The following is a 21,489-nucleotide window of genomic DNA, read 5'->3' as shown; positions in this document are numbered from 1 at the left end:
TTTTGTAATGCCCAGTATAACAGAATGTTGTACTGCTCCTCTCCCATATTGCCATCTGTCTAGTATTCCAATAACAGAATGTTGTACTGCTCCTCTCCCATATTGCCATTTGTCTTGTGCTGACTGTCCTCTGTCTTGTTGCCATCTGTCCTGTACTGTTTTGCCAGCCCAGCTTGTGATCCTCTGCCATGCTTCCTTTGCCTATTGTAGACCTGCATTGTATGTGATCTATCACTTTATTTGATATTTAGAATCTCAGTAAGACTTACTTAAACCTGATGAGTTTGTTTAGTTAGTGAATACTAATTTTTATACATATAAAAAAAGAATAAGAATGGAGGCGTTAAACATTCTTTTGTTTTCGTATACTGAACAATCGTTGATATGTATAAATATAACCTGCAATATTATAACAAGAGCCATTGAACTTGTCACATCAGCGTAAATTTCATAGTCTCCTCAACCCAGCAATGAAGCTTTGATTGTTTAAAGAATGTAGGCAAGTCAAACATACAAGTACTCAACTATTGTTAAATGAATAATATATGAAAAAAGTGGAGACTGGTGCAGGAAACTTACTAAATTAATCTAATGCCCTTTGTTTAAACCCTACAACACAGTTATTTCTTGACTCTAAGCCATGTAGTTACAGCATTTTCATGGGTTATATATCACAGCTTGCTATTTTTATAATGATATGGAGACATACACATTCTGGGTTTCTGTTAAAAGCTAAACTAGAGTCGACGTGTATTAGCCAGCAAAACAAGATTATCTTACAGAATAACAAGTCAATACCAGTTTTACAAATTCACAAGTTAGAGAAACAGAGTATTTCAGAATCTTTGAATATTTCTCTCTACCCTCCAACCATAATATGTCCAAAGGACGCAGCTATTGCATAAAACTCTAGATTCAGCGGCCCAGCACGAGGATTGAATCAACAGTGGACAAGGTGTGGGAAGAAATATTTCCAGGCAACGAATCAAATGACAAAACAATATCAGGAGCTTCATACCTCGCTGTTATTGCGCCTATCACAGCGCTATCTGGTGTTATACTTGGCAATTTTGCTTCACCATCCAGATACTGCGTCACCTGCTTCATGCTAGGCCAAGTTTCTGGGTTAGAGTCTGAACAAAAGAGAGCAAGTTTAAGAACCAACTCCATTTGCTCTTCCACATATATACATTCAAATCTAGGGTCACTAACATCTAGAATTGCTCCTCTTTCCAGCAATCAATGACCCAATCAGCCAAATCTATATTCCAGGCTCTATCGGCCTCCTTCCACAAGCAATCTCAAGCATAAAAGCTCCAAAAGGAAATACATCAGTGCTAGTAGTTGCCTTTCCAGTCTTAAGCAGCTCTGGAGCTAGATAACCAACAGTTCCTACCAGGCTGGTGGTTTGTGGATTGCTACCAGGATCATGTAATCTAGCAAGCCCAAAATCTCCCAACTTTCCGTTCAGTTCGGCATCTAAAAACGTTGGCAGCTTTTATGTCTCTATGCAGAACAACCTGTTCCTACTCTTCGTGGAGATAAAGAAGGCCCGAAGCTTCTCCTCTGAGAAGTCACTTACGACACCAAAATTTGAAGTTTCTTCAACTTAAATTTCCGGGTAAAATTAAATAACGTACAATGACTAATAACTCACAGGAAATAAGCTTCAACTATAAGTGATGTACAAAAAATAGGCATGAAAGACAGGTTCCAAAAATATCTAAAGCCCCAAAAGTATAGTGCATCTCTCCTTGGTTCCAAATTCAATTATCAAACAGATGCCCACATTTGTATTCAAGGGAACGAATTCATTGCTTCCTGATGATAGCCACGTCAAGCGTAGGCCCGGCCCCAATAAGTTTTGTCTAAGGAATTTTAACAAATAGTTTTATAGTGTGACATGTCGTATCGAAGGATACGAGCTTCGACTTGGAGGAACATATTCTGACATGTCGTATAGAAGGATCCGAGCTCCGACTTGGAGGCAAGTGGGCCATTGATGCTTTGCACCGAGTATCTTTCTTTGGGGCAAAGATCGATAATCCAAGTCAAATAAGATATAAAGGACAAATCGTCCTTACCAAGGCACAAGAAGTCGTCCTAGAAATGAATGAGATGTCGTTCGCAGCAGTTAAACAAAGACAGCATGTTGTCTTCTAGTAGAACGATGTGTGTTGGCCACTGGCTTTGCATTCTATATTAGCCATTAAACTGGATGTGATTTTTTTTCTTTAAAAAATGCGGGGTACTGAACTGGCGTATCTGAGGGGATGGAAATTTTGTGTAATCCTGAGATGCTGAGATCTAAACCCCAAGATGGTATCATGACTCATGAGGTTAGTATATGATATTAGTTAGAAAAAAGTCATTGTAATGTTACACATCTTAATGGATATTCCAAATTTTGCATTCTAAGTGCTAATTCATATTATAGACAAAGTCACTTCAAATGAGATGTTTAAACCACTGCTTGAGATGTGTAATTTCATTCATATTATTTTCCATGAGTACGCATTTAAAGTGAAAAAACAAAAAGAGAGACAAAGAAAGAAACCACGAGACCTTAACCAAGGCAAAAGAGATTCTTTATGAACAAAAAAGGATCATACATATGAGATTAAACTTACAACTCTTTTATTTGTTTTGTCTTCTGCAGCTTTATGACCCTTGATTAGGCACTTTTCTACTGTTAATGTCAGTTTTTCTGGGCTTGCATGAATCATGGACTAAGTAGTCACCTTTTAGATGAAAGACGTGTACATGAAACTCCAAAACGATGGTTGATTCAACGACCTTCTATGAGAATTGATTCAACAGTTGACATGGTGTGAGAAGAACCCCTTTCCAACAATTCAGAAAAATTCACCAGAACATTAGAAGCTTCATTAGTTGCGGTGAATGCAGCAATCAAAGGGCCATCAGGTGTTATATGTGGTAACATGACATCACCATCCAGATTCTGCATCACCTGCCTCATGCTCGGCCTAGCTGCTGGGTTTGGGTGTGAGCAAAACAGGCCTAGTTTCAGAACTAACTCCATTTGCTCCTCTCCGTAAAGACCTTCCAATCTTGGATCAGCAGCATCAAGAATATTTCCTCTTTTCCAGCAATCAATGACCCAATCAACCAAATTTAGGTTTTCAGGATCTATAGCCATAGGCTTCCTCCCACAAGCTGCCTCAAGCATACAAGCCCCAAAAGCAAACACATCTGTGCTTGTAGTAGCCTTTCCAATCCTAAGAAGCTCTGGAGCCAGATAACCCAAAGTTCCTATCAGGTTTGTGGTTTTTGGAGTGCTACCATGATCATAGAACCTAGCAAGGCCGAAATCCCCTAATTTTCCACTTAAGTCAACATCTAAAAGAATATTACCAGGCTTTATATCTCTATGCAGAACAACTTGCTCCCCATCTTCATGAAGGTAGAGAAGGCCAGAAGCTATTCCTCTGAGAATTCGAAATCGCTGAAACCAATTAAGGCCTGGTCTTGTATCGCTATATAACATTTTATCAAGACTTCCGTGAGACATATAATCATAGACTAATATAAGTTCCTGTCTTCTCCTGCAGTAGCCACGGAGTTGTACCAAGTTCCTATGTCTTAGCCTTCCCATGCTGACTATCTCGGCCACAAATTCTGACATCCCTTGTTTGGAATCATGGGAGACTTTCTTGACTGCAATTTGTTCATTGGAAGAAGGAAGTACACCACGGTAAACCTTACCGAATCCTCCTTCTCCAATAAGCTCTTTGTCATTGAAACCTTTGGTTGCTTTGTAGAGATTCTTATAGGAGAACCTATGAGGACCATATTGTCTTTCCCAGTCTTCACATAATTCTTCGTATTTCTTCTTCTGAAAAATGTAAACTGTTGCACCAGTTGCTATAAGCACAACCACTGCTGCTATGAGGGAAGCAATAATCTTTAAAATTCGTTTTTTTGATCCTCTGACAGGAAGTGAAGGAAGCTTCGTAATATCAAGATTTTGTGCTTGTCCACTTTTGTTGAAACTCCATCCAAGAATATACTGGCCACTTACAAGTTCACCTGTTGATGCAGAAAAACCAACATACATAGAGTCCAAGAAAATTTGAGAAAGATCAATGGAAGTTGACAAGAGGGGCCTGTTTGGTTTCGGGATTCTGATTGGAGAAAGTGTTACATTGAGTAATTTCTCCGTTTCATCGAAGTCAATCCATATCTGCATTGGATTTCCACTTGCTAGCTCCAAGGTTATGTTCTTCACTTCTTCATCGGAAAAATAAGTGGCTGTAGCAGATTCATTAGACTCCAGGTTGTTTACGTCTATTCCCACATGGTTTCCATTTATATCATTATATTCAGCGGATTGTACAGTATCAAGCTCAACGGCCAAAATGTGGTTTGTTGAAAGGCCATAGTTTGAAGAATTGAAGAGTCCCAAATATGAGGTTGGCTTACTTTTGCTTAAGTCCAGGGATGGTGAGATGACAAAAGCCATGCCATGGCCACTATTTTTATTATTAGGATCTGGAACTATTCCAAATACAAAATTGGTTGAAAAAGAAAGAGATTTATAGGATGATACGTTGAACTTGAAGGAAAATGGGTAGAAAGCATGGCCCGTTTGAAGTTGGGTAGCGTTGGTTAACTGCAGTAGACCATTGGAGAGGATTTCTGCCATGCCATCCAGATGCAGCTTGGATTCGCTGAAGCCATGGTAGATGAACTGGTTTTCATCTTGAGCTGAGGTCAAGGAAATCAAGTAGACATTGAAAACTATCCAAAGAAGAAGTGACCTGTGAGCTGCCGCCATTGAGATAAAGAGGTGCTTGCAAGGAGAGACGTTTTGCTTGTTTACTAATCTCTCAACTCTTCAGACTTACTTTTCGTACTCTAAAAGATAATGAAAGGAAAAGGTCAACTTCTGACTTATATGTTTTCCTATCTTATTAAATGGCACAGTGAAAGCTGATATAGTGTCTATCCTCATTATCAGCATAATATCTTACCAGTGAAATGCAGATTCAAAGAAGATAACATAGTATGATATGCATTAATTGGTTATGCATGATGCTTTATTTGATATTTAGAATCTCAGTAATATTTACTTGAACCTTTAGACATTGTTTAGTTAGTTAATACAAGTTTTTATAAATATATTTTATAATAAGAAAGGAGGCGTTAAACATTCTTTTGTTTTCGCCTGCTGAATGATTCTAGAAATTGATGAAAGCCAATACGTCACCGGCAGAAGATAATATTAACTAGTATTTGCAGTAGTCATACACTCAACAATCATTGATATATAAATATAACCTGTAATATTATAACAAGAGCCATGGAACTTGTCACATATTGCTGGCATCAATTTAAATTTCATATTCTCCTCAACCCAGCAATGAAGCTTTCATTTTTTAAAGAATGTAGGCAAGTCAAACATACAAGTAATCAAAAATTTCCACAAAGCTGTAACTGCCATCTTTATTAAACTAATGCATCATTTCCAGGAAATCAGGGCTTTGTACAGTGTCAAACCCAACCCAAAAGACGAGGTTTGCAACAGATGAAAGAAAGAGAACCAAGACTGGAAACTGATGCTCTGTTTTTTATTCAAAAAACAGGGATAAACTTATACAAAACACCCGCCACTGTTTCACCTAATGGAATTACATATTTTGAATTTAAACACAATACACCAACTAATACACGTACAGTCATAGGTAAAATTACATTTAACCACCTAATACACCTGAACACATCACTGAACCAATCCATAACAGTGACCCAAAAACTACTTCTGCATGAACAGTGAGAGACCAAACGGCGGTAAAACATGCGGTTCAAATTTTTCTGCCAACTTCGTCATTTCCAGCATGGTATCACCATTCAACACGTTTAGGGAAAAATATTGTTAAATGAATAATATATGAAAAGAGACAAAAAGTGGAGACTGGTGCGGGAAACTTTCTAAATTAATCCGATGCCCTTTGTTTAAACCCTACAACACAGTTATTTCTTGACTCTAAGCCATGTGGCTACAGCATTTTCATGGGTTATATATCACAGCTTGCTATTTTGATCATGATATGGAGACATACACATTCGGGGTTTCTGTTAAAAGCTAAACCAAACTAGAATAGATGTTTGTTAGCCAGCAAAACAAGATTATCTTACAGAATAACAAGTCAAGTCAATAGCGATACAAGTAGTACCAGTTTTGCAAATTCACAAGTTAGAGAAACAGAGTATTTCGGAATCTTTATTCTCTGTACCCTCCAACCATAATATGTCCAAAGGACGTAGCTATTGCATAAAACTCCTGATTCAGCGGCCCAGCACGAGGATTGAATCAACAGTGGACAAGGTGTGGGAAGAAATACTCAGGCAACGAATCAAATGACAAAACAATATCAGGAACTTCATTCCTCGCTGTTATTGCGCCTATCACAGCGCTCTCTGGTGTTATACTTGGCAATTTTGCTTCACCATCCAGATACTGTGTCACCTGCTTCATGCTAGGCCTAGTTTCTGGGTTAGAGTGTGAACAAAGGAGGCCAAGTTTAAGAACCAACTCCATTTTGCTCGTCCACATACATACCTTCCAATCTAGGGTCACTAACATCTAGAATTGCTCCTCTTTTCCAGCAATCAATGACCCAAGCAGCCAAATCTACCATGCCAGGCTCTATAGGCCTCCTCCCACAAGCACCTCAAGCATAAAAGCTCCGAAAGCAAATACATCAGTGCTAGTAGTTGCCTTTCCAGTCTTAAGCAGCTCTGGAGCTAGATAACCAACAGTTCCTACCAGGCTGGTGGTTTGTGCATTACTAACATGATCATGTAATCTAGCAAGCCCAAAATCTCCTAACTTTCCGTTCAGATCAGCATCTGAAAGAACGTTGGCAGCTTTTATGTCTCTATGCAGAACAACTTGTTCCCACTCTTCATGGAGATAAAGAAGGCCCGAAGCTACTCCTCTGAGAATCCGGAATCTCTGAAACCAATTAAGGTTTGGTTTTGTATCGCCATATAAGATTTTGTCAAGGCTTCCATTAGGCATATAATCATAGACCAATAGAAGTTCCTCCCTACGCCTGCAATAGCCCCGGAGTTGAACCAAATTCCTATGCCTTAGCCTTCTCATGCTCACAGTCTCGGCCACAAATTGCTTCATCCCTTCGTTTGAGTTATGGTTGATTCTCTTGACTGCGATTTGTACATTAGAAGGAAGAACACCTCTGTACACCTGTCCAAAACCTCCTTGTCCAATAACCTCTTTTTCTTTGAAACCTTTGGTTGCTTTGTAGAGCTTCTTATAGGAGAGCCTATGGGGACCATATTCTTTTTCCCAGTCCTCATATACTTCTTCATATTTCTTCTTCCTCACAATGTAAACAGCTCCACCAACTGTTATCAGCACAACCGCTATTGCCACAAGCAAAACAGTAATAGTTCGATCTAGGCCCTCACTGGTTTTCTCAGGTGGAGGAGGAGGAGGAAGCTTTGAAATATCAAGGTTTTGTGCGGGTCCACTTTTGTTGAAGCTCCATCCGAGAATATAGTGATCACTTATCCGCGTACCAGTTGCTGCAGAGAGACCAACATACATAGACTCCAATAGAACTTCGGAGAGATCGAGATGTTTTGAGAGCAGAGACCTGTTTGGTTTTGGAATTTTCAGTGGAGCTATTGTTACATTGAATAATTTTTCTGTTCCATCATAGTCTATCCAAATCTGGATTGGTTTTCCACTTCCTAACTCCAAAGTTTCCTTCTTTTCTTCTTTATTGGAAAAGTAACTTGCTGTAGCAGATTGATTAGAGATGAGGCTGTTCACATCAATTCCAACATGGTTTCCATCTATGTCATAAAATTCAGGGATTTATACAGTATCAAGCTCAACCGCCAAGATGTGGTTAATAGGCTGGCCATTGTTTGTAAGATTGAAGAGACCCAAATATGCACCTGCGACAGCGCCAGTGAAGTTCATAGACGGTGAGATGAAAAAAGCCAAGCCATTGCCTCCAAAATTAACTGCTTTTGAAACCATGGCAAACACGAAAGTTGTGGAAAACGAAAGGGTTTGAGAGAAAGATGAGTTGAATTTGAAAGGAGAAGGGTAGAAAGCATAACCGCTTTCAAGCTCAGAAGTGTTTGTAAGCCGCAATAGACCATTGGGAAGAATCTTTGCCAAGCCACCCAGTTGCAGTTTCGAGTTGTTGAAACCATGGTAGATGAACTGGTTTTCTTCTTTAGCCAAGGCCAAGAACAATGATAAATTGAAGACTACCCACAAATAAAGATATTGAGCTGCAGCCATTTAGAAAATGGATATGCTTTATGTAAAGAAGAGTTTATTCTTTCTGTTTAGTAGTCTTAAGACTCCTAATAGATCAGTTTTCTTGTCTTAGGATACTCTTGCAACTCAAGGTTAAGGCGTTAAGAGAGAGAGAGAGACAGTAATCAAGTTGACCCTGTAAGTTATGGTCAGCTAATTTTTGGAGAAATTGAGAGCAATGAAGAAGAAAGAAATTGAGGAAAATACTGTTCTACTTTTCTTATTACGCTTGACTGCTTATAAACTACAATCATTAACCATACAACTTGCTTGAGTTAACAAATAACTCGAGTTACAATAAAGTCAACAAATCAGCTAACTACCCTACTAATCAAACTACTTATCTGTACAAACTAGCCACAATTAACTGTACAACTCATACAATTAACACCCCCTCTCACGTTGGAGGGTGACAGAGAACCCCTAACTTGTGCAACAATTTGGAGTGAAGAGTGCTACCAAGAGCTTTGGTTAGCAGATCAGCAGGCTGCTCCGAAGAAGGCACATAAGCAGTCTGAATCAAGCCAAGTTTGAGCTGTTCCCAGACAATGTGGCAGTCTATGTCAATATGTTTTGTCCTCTCATGGAACATGGGATTTGAGACAATGTGATTCACAGCCTGATTGTCACAATGAAGTAGGACAGGAATCAACTTTGGAAACCCAAGTTCTATAAGTAATTGCACCAACCACATAACCTCACATACAGTAGAAGCCATCACCCGATACTCAGCTTCAGAAAAGGATTTAGACATAGTTGCTTGTCTCTTAGATTTCCAAGAGATCAAAGACTTACCAAGAAATATACAATAACCTGTAATCGATTTCCTTGTCATGAGGCAAGAGCCCCAATCAGAATCACAAAAGGTCGATAGATTCAAATTGTTTTCAGTAGGAAAAAACAACCCCAAACCTAGAGCTGACTTAATATATTTAACTATCTTAACTGTAGCTCCCATATGAGACTTTTTAGGATGATGCATAAACTGACTGAGTAAGTTGATAGAGTAATACACAAATACAACAGTTTTCCCACCAATCTCTGATAAACACATGGGTCAGAAAGAAGAGGATCATTTGTAGTGGGAAATAAGGCATCATATGCAGTAGAGGTGAGCTTCAAATTTGATTTCATAGGGATTGAAGAAGGCTTAGAACCAGATAAACCAAATTCTGAAATGAGCTCTAATGCATATTTCTTTTGGCATAAATTGATTCCGTTGATAGATCTAGCAACCTCAAAACCCAAAAAATATCTCAACATCCCCAAATCCTTCAATCGAAAATTAGAATGCAACATTTTCTTGGTTTGATTAATCATATCAACATTGTTTTCAGTAAGTACTATATCATCAACATATACTAAGAGTATGACAATACAGGAATCTGCCCTTTTAATGAACAAGGAATAATCTGCCTTAGATTGATTGAACCCTCCAGCAAGAAGAGCTTGTGTAAGCTTAAAGTTCTAGGCTCTAGAAGTTTGCTTCAATCCATAGAGGGATTTTTTAAGCCTACAAACAGTGTGCTGAGTATATCCCTTAGCAACCAACCGAGCCTTATGCCTTTCCAAAGAACCATTAGCCTTGTATTTGAGTTTGTATACCCACTTGCAACCGATAGTAACTTTTCCAGGACGGAGAGGGACTACAGATCAAGTATTATTGAGGTCTAAGGCCTTAATTTCTTGCTCCATAGTAGCCACCCAATTTGGATCCCTAGAAGCCTGAGAAAAACTAGTAGGTTCTACTAATGATTGTTGGGACAAATAGGCTTTGTAAGTAGCTGAAATATGTGTATAAGTAACAAAGTTGGAAATTGGATAAGGAAAGTGGGAAATATGGTTGGCTGAAGGATTGGATAGAGAAGGGCAAATAAAGTCTAAGGTCCACATAGGAGGTTTGGAAACTCTAAAGGATCTCCTAACAGGCTGAGGTAAAGAGTTTATATCAAAAACAGGAGAAGTGGGGGAAGGTATAGCAGGCTAAGCAACTAAAGAAGGAGAAGGTTCTATGATCTGGACAGCATCGGTATGGGAAGGAATTACAAGAGATGAAACTGACTCCAAGTCAAGGAAAGAAGTGTCAACTAGAAAAAGAAGTTGTGATGTTTGAGACCAGGTAAAGGGGAATACAGATTCATAGAAAAGAACATCCCGAGAGACAGTAACAGTATGTGAAGACAGATTGTAAAGCAAATAACCCTTTTGGGTTAGAGAACGTCCTAAGAAAACACAAGGAACAGACCTTGGGGACAGTTTATCCTTAGAAGTAAGGACAGTAGCATAAGCCAAACAGCCAAATACTTTTAAATGATCCAAAATAAGAGGTTTTCCCAAAAAAAAAAAAAAAAAATTGCAAATAGTGATAAACCGTGAAGGACAGATGTAGGAAAACGATTGATAAGGTACACTATTGTTTGGACACAGTATCCCCATAGATGAGTTGGAACATTTGACTGCAATTTTAAGGCCCTAGCTACTTGTAGGATATGCCTATGTTTCCTCTTAACAACTCCATTTTGTTGAAGGGAATAGGCACAAGAACTTTGGTGTACAATGCATTTGCTAGTGAATAAAGCATGATAATCCTTGTTAAAAAATTCAAGGCCATTATTAGTCCTAACACATTTAGGGGTTAAATGGTATTGAGTTTGTACCATTTGAAGGAAATGTTGGATGGTGGCAAAAGAATCAAATTTGAATTGCATTAAGAAAAGCCAAGTAACTCTAAAGTGATCACCTACAACAATGAGGAAATACCTAGCCTTACCATGAGTCAAACATCCATATGCAATATATCAAAAACAGCACTGGATTGGGAATTGCTATGATGTAATACACTGTATAGCTAGTAATTCTTTGAGAAATATAAGATAAAATCCACTAAATAACTTTTATAAACATATATACATAATGTAAAATCCAAAAATTCTAATTTTTAATTCATATAAATATATACACAAAATACTGATATACTTTAGTAAGCACAAGGTAATCTTGAACAATGCACCAAACTCCTCCGCTTCTTGATGTCCCACCTGGTCGTAAATCATCTAGTACCTGCAAAACAGTAAAATAACGGAGTTAGCACTAATTGCTCAGTAAGTAAACCAAACTGCACGACTGTTCTTCCTCCGTTACTCATGTTCTGATTTTTCTTTTCTCACTTTATTCTTTGCTAATATTCTTCATTCCTTTCTACTATTCTGCTTTCTTTTATGATATTCTGCATTCTTTTTTGATACTTTGATTTGATACTTACCAACGTGCAAAGACAATGAATAAAACTGTACATCGTCGAGCACATAAAAATACTGAATCATGTAACTAGCATAATACATATGTAGAATAATAAACTTTCCTGAGAAAAGAACTTTCTTTTCATTTCTGTTGCTGTTTCTCTTATGTTGTATCTCTTTCTTTTCTTCTCTGTTTCTCTTTCTTTTCTTTCTTCTTTCTAGTTTGCAGATCAAACTAGGTTGATGCATGGATTTGGAACCCTGACCATATGAGTGGATACAGTCCTCATCTACATGCACTACTCATGGATTGTACAAATACTGTATCTCTCTACTATGGCCGCTCGCTCGTGGCAACGTACATGTAGGTATACTCTACTGGGTACAGTCCTCATCCACATACACTACTCATGGACTGTACAAATACTGTATCCCTTTGTTGATGCCGCTCGCTCGTGGCGGTGTGTATATGGGCATCTCTGTCACTCACGGGTTCCCCATCGCAAAAACCTTATATCATAGCATGCTGTAGAAGAGAATAGAAAGAGATACTATGCACATTTCAACATGAATTTCCAAGCTACGGAAATTCTACAGTTGCATTCTTTAAAAACATACACTTTCCATTTATGAATATATCATTTCATCATGACAATTTCATGGATGCATAACAAATTCATAGAAACATATCATCCTTAGGCTTGTTTATACATACACAAGCTCATACTTAGGTAATATATAACATATTATACATAGCCTCCATGGTCATTCATTACATCAAATATATATGTTCATACAATCATTAAATAATCACAAAGACCACTCATTCAAACATGCTTCACAACCCTTTAAGCATCATTTTCATACTTGGAATCAATCATAGATTATTGGACCACAAATAAACTAATAAAGTGGAAGCACTTTTGAGATAGTCATTCTACACATATCATATTCAAGAAGGCATATCTTGAGTTATATACATTGGATTGTTATGGTCTTGGTCTCATTTTAAAGCTTAGAGAAAGGGCTACAACTTTTATGTTTAGTTCTCGACCCAATTCAATAGGTAGGATGCCCAAAAATCACTCAGAAAGCCACGGATTTGACAAGGCAACCATGGTAACATGCCTACTTTAAGGCTTTTCCATACCTATTTACCTCCACTTACTCCTTAACCTTTCCTAATCATTCTCCCCTGTGAAAACATGCAATATGTTAAAAACCCATCACACAACTAATTCCATTGATTATCATCGAACTTCAATTCTTGCCTTTCTCTAACCCTTTCTTCATTAGGGTTTAGCCAACTCATGCATGCAATTTCTCTTTGGATTTTCATCAAACACTTCATATGCACGCAACTACCATGTTGGCTACACTTCCACAACTCTCTAATTCAACCAAATTGTGAGCCCAAAACTCACTAATTATAGCATCAAACCTGTCCATTTTCAACAATTCTCTACACTTCAAAAATTTCAACACTAATTCTTCCATAACTTCACTAAATCATCACATAACCATACACTACTTCTCATGGCTGGAAATTACACATCATTAAACATCAAAAACAGCCAATAAATCTCTCATATCATCACATACGAACATGCAACAATTAATTCAACACAAGTCTTGCTCAAATTAAGGTTCAAACTAGGTTTAATTACCTTGAATATGCGAGATCACTTCCCTTTTGCTCTAAATCTCTTCCTCTTGGACCTAGATCATATCAAAACCATAAAAATCTAAAAATTTTAATTTTAATCACACTCCTTTTGCTAGAATCTTACCTTAGGATGCTTTAGGATTGAAAATCTCCAAAAATCCAAACCAAATCCCATGATTTTCCTTTGAAATTTAGTGAAGGAAATTGAGAGAAAATGGTGTATAGGTGGCGTTAACAAGGGCTGAAGTATGTTAGGGTTTCTTCAAATAAAGCCTTATATTAAATAATATAAGCATGTATTCCCATTTTGCCCTTACACTTTCTATGAAATTTCATCTATGTCCTTTAGTCAATTACTAAAATACTCTCATTTTTATTAGCTTCTCCATGTTATTCTATTTCTTTTCACTCCCCACTCTTTCATCTAATTAAGAGTGAAATGACTATTTTACCCCTAATGAAGTTTTAAAGAATTTTCTTTACATTTGTCTAAGGTAACTTCAAAGAAATCCAACTAAGGGTATTAAGGCATAAGTAAAATTATGTACCTTGATGTGGGTGTTATATTGAAGAAAAGGAGTCTTGGTCTGTTTAGCTAAAAGGCAAATAGCACAAGGTGGAGGATTAGACATATTAAGCTTATGGTGCATAATTTGCAAAACTGAATAAGAAGCATGTCCTAAACGTTGATGCCACAACTCAGGACTAACAGATAAATTTGCAGTCATAAACAAAGCAGGAGAAATCAAAGTTTTTTTCAACTGAGCATCAAAAGGTACATTATTGTTTGAAGGTAAAACAGCAGATGCATTACAAACATTTTTATTTGACAGGTCTATATTTGATAATAGGGATGAAATTTTCGTGTTTGGATCAAAAAAATATAGGCCATGGCTATGTCTACCAATCCCCTTCAACTTTCCATTACAAAGATCCTAAATGAGACAAAAATCAAGATAGAAAACAATAAAGCAATTGTTAGAAGTAGTGAATTTAGAAACAGAAAACAGGTTGTGTTTAAATTATGGTACGTGAAGAACTTTAGAAAGGTGAATTCCATTATCAAGATCAACATTGGATGTTGAATTTTCGCGTTTTCTAACAGTTTCTTCTTCAAGTACTAATATTGTTGTTCCATCTTATTGTAAGAAGGCTTCTCGTTTTGGTGTACCATTTTTTTAGTCTCCAAAAGGTTCTTCGTGTTATAGTTCACCAATAAGTGTACCAATATTTCTAATAAAGATATCTTGTTATGCCATAGGCTTGGACACCCTTATATATATGATCAAATTCTAAAGCATGTTGTTTCTAAACCGCACTCTTTTACGTCTTTTGTGCACAATATTTCATGTTGCATGTTCAACTTGTAAAATGTAAATATCAATCTTCTTTTCCCCTCTCTATTTGAATCAGTCTTCTCTGATCTGTGGGGAGATGCTCTCCAAAGAAGGTTATAGATAGTAATCTTCTCTAGTGATCTCTTGGGTTTATCGTCTGAAAATAAAAATGTGATCCAGCTTTTGTCCAACTAAACAAGGGAATGGGTTTATTCCACCAAACCAAACACCTCCATAGTTCCCAACCTAATTTCCATGCAACTATGCTCAATCCGACAAAGACTTTAAGTCTTCAATGCTAATCAATTCACCTTTCTATAAAAGATTGATTTTTTCTTAATTTTGAAGAGGTGGTGACGTGACTAATCTCCATTTCTGAACCACGAATTCACCCATCAAACTTTTTTTTATTTTTAAAGCCTCTATGTCCCACACTCAAAGGTATAAGACTAATTTTCAATTGGGACTTAGGTAAATATCCCTAGCTATGAATTGCTTCTAGGGAGGTTCAAACTCCTTACATTATAGGTAAAATTCGTCCACTAAAAGTCTAGTTACCAGCTATAGTGTATACATATATTCACGAAAATTATAGGATGCGAACATTTTAAGATTTTTAACATGAGAAACAAATATTAATGTATTGGTCATTGGATTTTGATTTTGGCGTTAAACAATGTTGCTTATTATCAACTTAGAAGTAGAATATATTTGGAGGCCAAATAATAGCGAATTTTCTTTTGGCCCTAGCTTAAACTAACATATAGACATGCTAGGTAAAGAGCCATACAAAAATAATTTATGGCAATTTATTTGCTTTTGTCACTTCAAAGAGTTCAATGAATTTGGGCTAGACATTTTGTCTACTTGTTGCAGAATAAAAACTATAATATTCAAAGTTTTTTATGGAGAAAATATATACCAATATCTTTTTTATTAAATATGAACTTATAGAGAAAACATATGTGAAAAGTTTCAAAGTTTGGGAATAGGTATTACAAAGGAAACTTCCAATGAGAATAAAAGTTTTCTAAAAGAGATGGACATAGGATGTGTACCTTCTTCTAGCTTATGTAGCTTAATAATTATAGTTGTAAGTTGTAACCCGAGGATGTCTTTTATGCAGTTGTCAGCAAGGCAGACTTTGATGGTTATAATTTTTGTTTGCTTTCATGCCGTGCAATTTTTTTTTATAGCTAGACAAGCAAACCCAGCTCCAAATTGGACCATTCTGTCTTTAAATGTTATAAAACATTGAAGCACACATTAATTTATGCCTTCTGTGGTTAAATAAGAGAAATCGATCTCTCATTGTAGCCTCCGCATGCTGCTTTCTGTAATGAAATGCGGATGCAAAATGCATATTCCTTTTGACTCTATTGAACTATAGCTAGTTCTGATCAAAACTTCCCATATTTTATTACTAGTTTCTATATATATAAAAATATGTCAGTTGTGAACCATTTGGCCTACGTTTAACTTGCCACATAGGTCTTTCAAGGAGTTATATATGCTTCAATATATTACAAGGAAGACCAAACAAGGATTCAACAAATCTCGCACACATCATGGCTCAGACATGTATTCCAAAAACCTTAAATCTGTTAATTCATTGTTCTACTATCTATGTGTGATCTTGTAATCATTTTGGATGTTGAATTTTCACGTTTTCTAACAGTTTCTTCTTCAAATAATATTGTTTGTTCCATCTTACTGTAAGAAGGCTTCTCATTTTGGTGTATCATTTTTTTAATCTCCAAAAGGTTCTTCTTGTTGTAGTTCACAAAATAAGTGTACCAATATTTCTAATAAAGATATCTTGTTATGCCATAGGCTTGGACACCCTTATATATATGATCAAATTCTAAAGCATGTTGTTTCTAAACCTCGCTCTTTTAAGTCTTTTATGCACAGTATTTAATGTTGTATGTTCAACTTGTAAAATGTAAATATCAATCTTCTTTTCCTCTCTCTCTCAGTCTAAGATATCATCTCTATTTGAATCAGTCTTCTCTGACTTGTGGGGAGATACTCTCCAAAGAAGGTTATAGATATTAATCTTCTCTAGTTATCTCTTGGGTTTATCATCTAAAAATAAAAATATGATCCATCTTTTGTCCAACCAAACAAGGGAATGGGTTTATTCCACCAAACCAAACACTCCCATAGTTCCCAACCTAATTTCCATGCAACTATGCTCAATCCGACAAAGACTTTAAGTCTTCAATGCTAATCAATTCACTTTTCCCCAAAAGATTGAATTTTTCTTAAATCTGAAGAGGTGGTGACATGACTAATCTCCATTTCTAAACCACGAATTCACCCATCAAACCTTTTTTTTTTAAAGCCTCCATGTCCTCACACTTGAAGATATAAGACTAATTTTCAATCGGGACTTGGGTAAATATCCTTGGCTATGAATTGTTTCTAGAGAGATTCAAACTCCTCATATTGTAGGTAAAATTCATCCACTAGAAATCCAATTACCAACTATAGTGTATACATATATTCACGAAAATTATAGGATGCGAACGTTTTAATATTTTTAACATGAGAAACAAATATTAATGTATTGATCATTAGATTTTGATTTTGGCATTAAACAATGTTGCTTATTAACTATTATCAATGTTCCTTATCATCAACTTGGAAGTATAATATATTTGGAGGCCAAATAATAGCTAATTTTCTTTTGGCCCTAGCTTAAATTGACATATAGACTTTCTAGGTAAAGAGCCATACAAAAATAATTGATGGCAATTTATTTGCTTTTGTCACTTCAAAGATTTCAATGAATTTGGGCCAGACATTTTGTCTACTTATTGCAGAATAAAAACTATAATATTCAAAGATTTTTATGGAGAAAATATCTACCAATATCTTTTTTATTAAATATGAACTTGCAGAGAAAACATATGTGAAAAGTTTCAAATTTTGGGAATAGGTATTACAAAGGAACCTTCCAATGAGAATAAAAGGTTTCTAAAAGAGATGGATACATGATGTGTACCTTCTTCTGGCTTATGTAGCTTAATAAATTATAGTTGCAAGTTGTAACCCGAGGATGTCTTTTATGCAGTTGTCAGCAATGCAGACTTTGATGGTTATAATTTTTGTTTGCTTTCATGCCGTGCAATTTTTTATGTCTATTGCCAATTATCCATTAGACAAGCAAACCGAGCTCCAAATTGGACCATTCAATGTTATAAAACATTGAAGCACACATTAATTTATGCCTTATGTGGTTAAATAAGAGAAATTGATCTCTCATTGCAGGCCTCTGCATGCTACTTTCTGTGATGAAATGCGGATGCAAAAAGCATATTCCTTTCAACTCTATTAAACTGTAGCTAGTTATGATCAAAACTTCCCATATCTTATTACTATTTTCTACATATATAAACATATGTCAATTGTGAACCAGTAGATGTCTATTGCGGCAACAATGAAGCAATAGCTCAAGCAAAGGAACCACGGTCTCACCAGAAGTCTAGATACATACTCAGACGATTTCATCTCATTAGAGAAATGGTTGAGAGGAAAGTTGTGCAGATTAATGAAGTGGATACTGATGACAATCTCGCCGATCCACTAACGAAGCCTTTGTCGTAGCAGAAGCATGAAAAACACTTACGGTCATTCCGTATTAAATACAATAATGATTGGCTATAATGCAAGTGGGAGATTGTTAGAGTATGTGCCCTAGAGCCAATCAATTATTGTAAAATTGACTCTATAATAATGTTTATTAATCAATAAAAGGCATTTTATTATATATCATGTAAATCATATCTGTATGTATTGATATATGTCTTAGGATTGTAGAACCGTGACGATTGTATCAAGTGTTTCAAATCTTGATAGTAAGAACCCTATGATCACATATGGTGGCCATTCTAGAAATGCTTGTAGCCCCGGTATTATTCTGACCAAGGACACAGATAATACAGTAAGGCTATCATAGTGTTGAACGACCCTGTCGAAAGACAGTAACTGATCTCACTTGTCAAGGTTGTTTGCCGACAACCTGGTGTAACGTATGGGTGCTTGCTCTAGGCAAGTTTACTGGACAAACCCACTAGAGGATTTCATATAGACGGTAACCCCAGTGTCTATGGAATAAATCCTCTAATGAATGGTGGTGCATGTGATCCTTAGACTTGAGATCACCGGAGCGCCTTGTGTACCGATTGGTGTAGTATGACACTAGCCCAACGTAGTTCTATTCAGAGCTATCAATACAGTAGTGATTGGCTACATCAAGGAGTGTATCAAGATTATGGTGGATCAACAAAGGATTTATCACTCCCAGGTACAAAAGATGTTATCTCATTGCGCAATTCAATAAATGGCAATGACACTAAATCTGTGGCCATAGTGGGATTGAGTTGTTGCTCAATCCAATTTATTATTCTGATCATTGGTCTAGTAACTAAATACAAACATATCTAGGATAACTGAGGTTGACACTATTTCTGTACCTCATCCTCGATCAGATAACAGACGAGAAAAGGATTTGATTGCACGATAACCATATTGTTGATAAGTAGCTATTTCGCTGAATCCGAATCTATCGAGTAGTCATAATGTCTTGCTAGGAGCCAATCTTGGTATGTGTGCAGTGAGACAATTAATTGGTTTTAATTGTAATACTACTTACTGTCGATATGATAAGGAGCCTACGAGTCACACACTTAGAAGATAATTTAAGAATCAGTCTGTGAAATGGGTATTTTCGTCTTTTAGGACGAAATGGTATTTTGGTGATCTCACAGTGCAATTAAATTTACTGAGATTGTTGCTTGTATTTAATTTTAATATTAAAATTAAAATCAATGAGATTATATTTGAATATATGTGCGTATGTATTTAAATGGATTATTATTATTAAATTAAATGCTAATATATATATATATATGAGATTATATTTAAATATATGTGCATATGTATTTAAATGGATTATTATTATTAAATTATATATATATATACACACATTAATTGATTTTAATTAAAATTAAAATATCATAAAGGGTGTGTTTGGTTGCAAGGATAAATTAACTTGAGAATCCATGGCAATTCCTATTGGGATTAGGGCTTTAATTAAGTGACACTATATAAGCGAAACTTAATTAAAACATAACACAACAATTTTTCATTCATTGAATAAAACAAAACCCTAGCCACCTTCACTCTCCCTCTCACGTTTTTCAAAGTGTAAATCAAAGAATTTTTATTCTTTGATTTACTTGATTCTTGAAGCCTTCTATTTGTTCTAGCAAAACAATAGTCGGTTCTCCTGATTATCTTCGTGTGGATCATCGTTCGTGCGGTTCTACTTTGAATCGATAAGCGAAATCAAATTAGAGACGTTTGAATGAGCTTCCAAACGTACATAAGTAAATCTGATCATGTATGGATTCGCTATTATATTGTTTTAATACAGATTTTTTTATGAACATGTAAACATTATAATCTATACCAAGATTTTGGGATTAAAGCATTTTGCCGCTACGTATATCTGATCACTTGCTAACATATGGTGTTGTGGGAGGGTTTTGGAGCCCTTGTGGTTGGAATTCTACTCTCAAAAGCATTTTTGAAGGAGTTCCAATGCTATGTAGGCCATTTTTTTGTGATCAGAACTTGAACGTGAGGTATGTGTGTGATGTGTGGAAAGTAGGCCTTGAATTGGAGAAGGAGTTGGAGAGCGGGAATATAGAGAAAGCTGTAAGAACACTCATGGTGAACACAGAAGGAGAGGAGATGAGGAAGAGGGCTATGCATTTGAAAGAGAAAGTAAACCTCTCTCTAAGGGAAGGTAGTTCTTGCTACAATTCAATGAATGAATTAGCAGATCAAATGCTATCACTTAGATCTAAGTAGAGTTGTACTAGTAACATATTGAAATACCCATATAATCTATGATCGATTGTTGTCTAATATTTTAATGATATTGACTGTTTGTATCAATTTGAGCTCAACTGAATCTTGAAGATCTTAATTAATACTATTTCGATTTTTCACCACAGGTGTTGGACTCTTTAGTGAAATCATAAACGTGCAAGAGCAAGAATAAGAGGATAAGCATATGTAGTTTTCAAAAAATTGAAAGGTTTGCTTAATTAATTTTTTGTAATATCGACTATCAATTCAATTGAATACACTAGTTTCTGAGACTGCTACAAAATTGAAAGCTCTATTTTCACATCAAAGAATATGAGCCACATCTCAAATGACAGTTTGAAGGGGGTCCAGCCAAAAACCATCCTAGGCTTTTAGATAACCGAAATCAGAATGTAGGATAAGGCATGGAGTTACCTCAAAAAAAAGCATCGGGGCATGTGAGGTGATGAAAGTCTCACAAACCTAGGCCAAATACAACCAAAACAGATAAACTTCATCACATTTTCATTCTAGTTATGCATCAATGCCAAAAATGGAAAGCTCTGTTCTTGTATGCAATTTGACATGCACTATTTAATTACTGATTAAAATGGTGAGTGCTGATGAGTTCTATATTTATAAATTACTCCTTTATCAATAATATACTATTGAAAGAAGTGATATTTTGCTTGAAACAATTTTTTGGATTATGCTGGAGTTGTGATCTGGCTGCAAAAGAGAAGAATTTGAAGTTTGGAAGCTGGTTTGGAGCAGTTCATGTAGCTGGTCTGTAGGCATGCTGAAGTGATATATTTTGGTGAATTCAGCTTGCATTTGGTTGCCAACTTTGTATCAATTTAATGTGATGTAATTAGGGTTGATAAGAATGTATGGTAAGGAAGTTATTAGGACTAAAATATGTTTGTGATTAGGTACAACAGTTTTCTATATGCTTATAAAAATCTACTATATTTTTTTCTGCAATATATTAGAACTAATACAAGTTCTTCCTCTCTCTGGTTTTTCTCTCTTTTTTTCTCT

General features: G+C 36.1%; 2 protein-coding genes across 2 annotated transcripts; both read right to left on the bottom strand.

The window, feature by feature from the left end:
* Positions 1–2,788: 2,788 nt before the first annotated feature.
* On the bottom strand, positions 2,789–4,798 carry LOC116114700 (probable L-type lectin-domain containing receptor kinase I.6). Its single transcript, XM_031400837.1, has one exon. It carries the CDS (start codon positions 4,796–4,798, stop codon positions 2,789–2,791), a length of 2,010 nt encoding a protein of 669 aa, XP_031256697.1.
* Positions 4,799–6,334: 1,536 nt separating this feature from the next.
* On the bottom strand, positions 6,335–8,305 carry LOC116114709 (L-type lectin-domain containing receptor kinase I.8-like). Its single transcript, XM_031400843.1, is given in 3 exon segments — positions 6,335–6,562; positions 6,564–6,694; positions 6,697–8,305. Coding segments are annotated over 3 exon segments (1,968 nt in total).
* Between the last annotated feature and the right edge of the window lie 13,184 nt (positions 8,306–21,489).

This window comes from Pistacia vera, unplaced genomic scaffold (genome assembly GCF_008641045.1).
Source record: "Pistacia vera cultivar Batoury unplaced genomic scaffold, PisVer_v2 Contig720, whole genome shotgun sequence".
Classification (NCBI taxonomy): Eukaryota; Viridiplantae; Streptophyta; class Magnoliopsida; order Sapindales; family Anacardiaceae; genus Pistacia; species Pistacia vera.
This window is presented reverse-complemented; position numbering and strand designations above follow the sequence as displayed.

Coding starts and splice junctions, on each gene's coding strand:
- LOC116114700 (XM_031400837.1), bottom strand. CDS start 4,798: ATGGCGGCAGCTCACAGGTCACTTCTTCTTTGGATAGTTTTCAATGTC.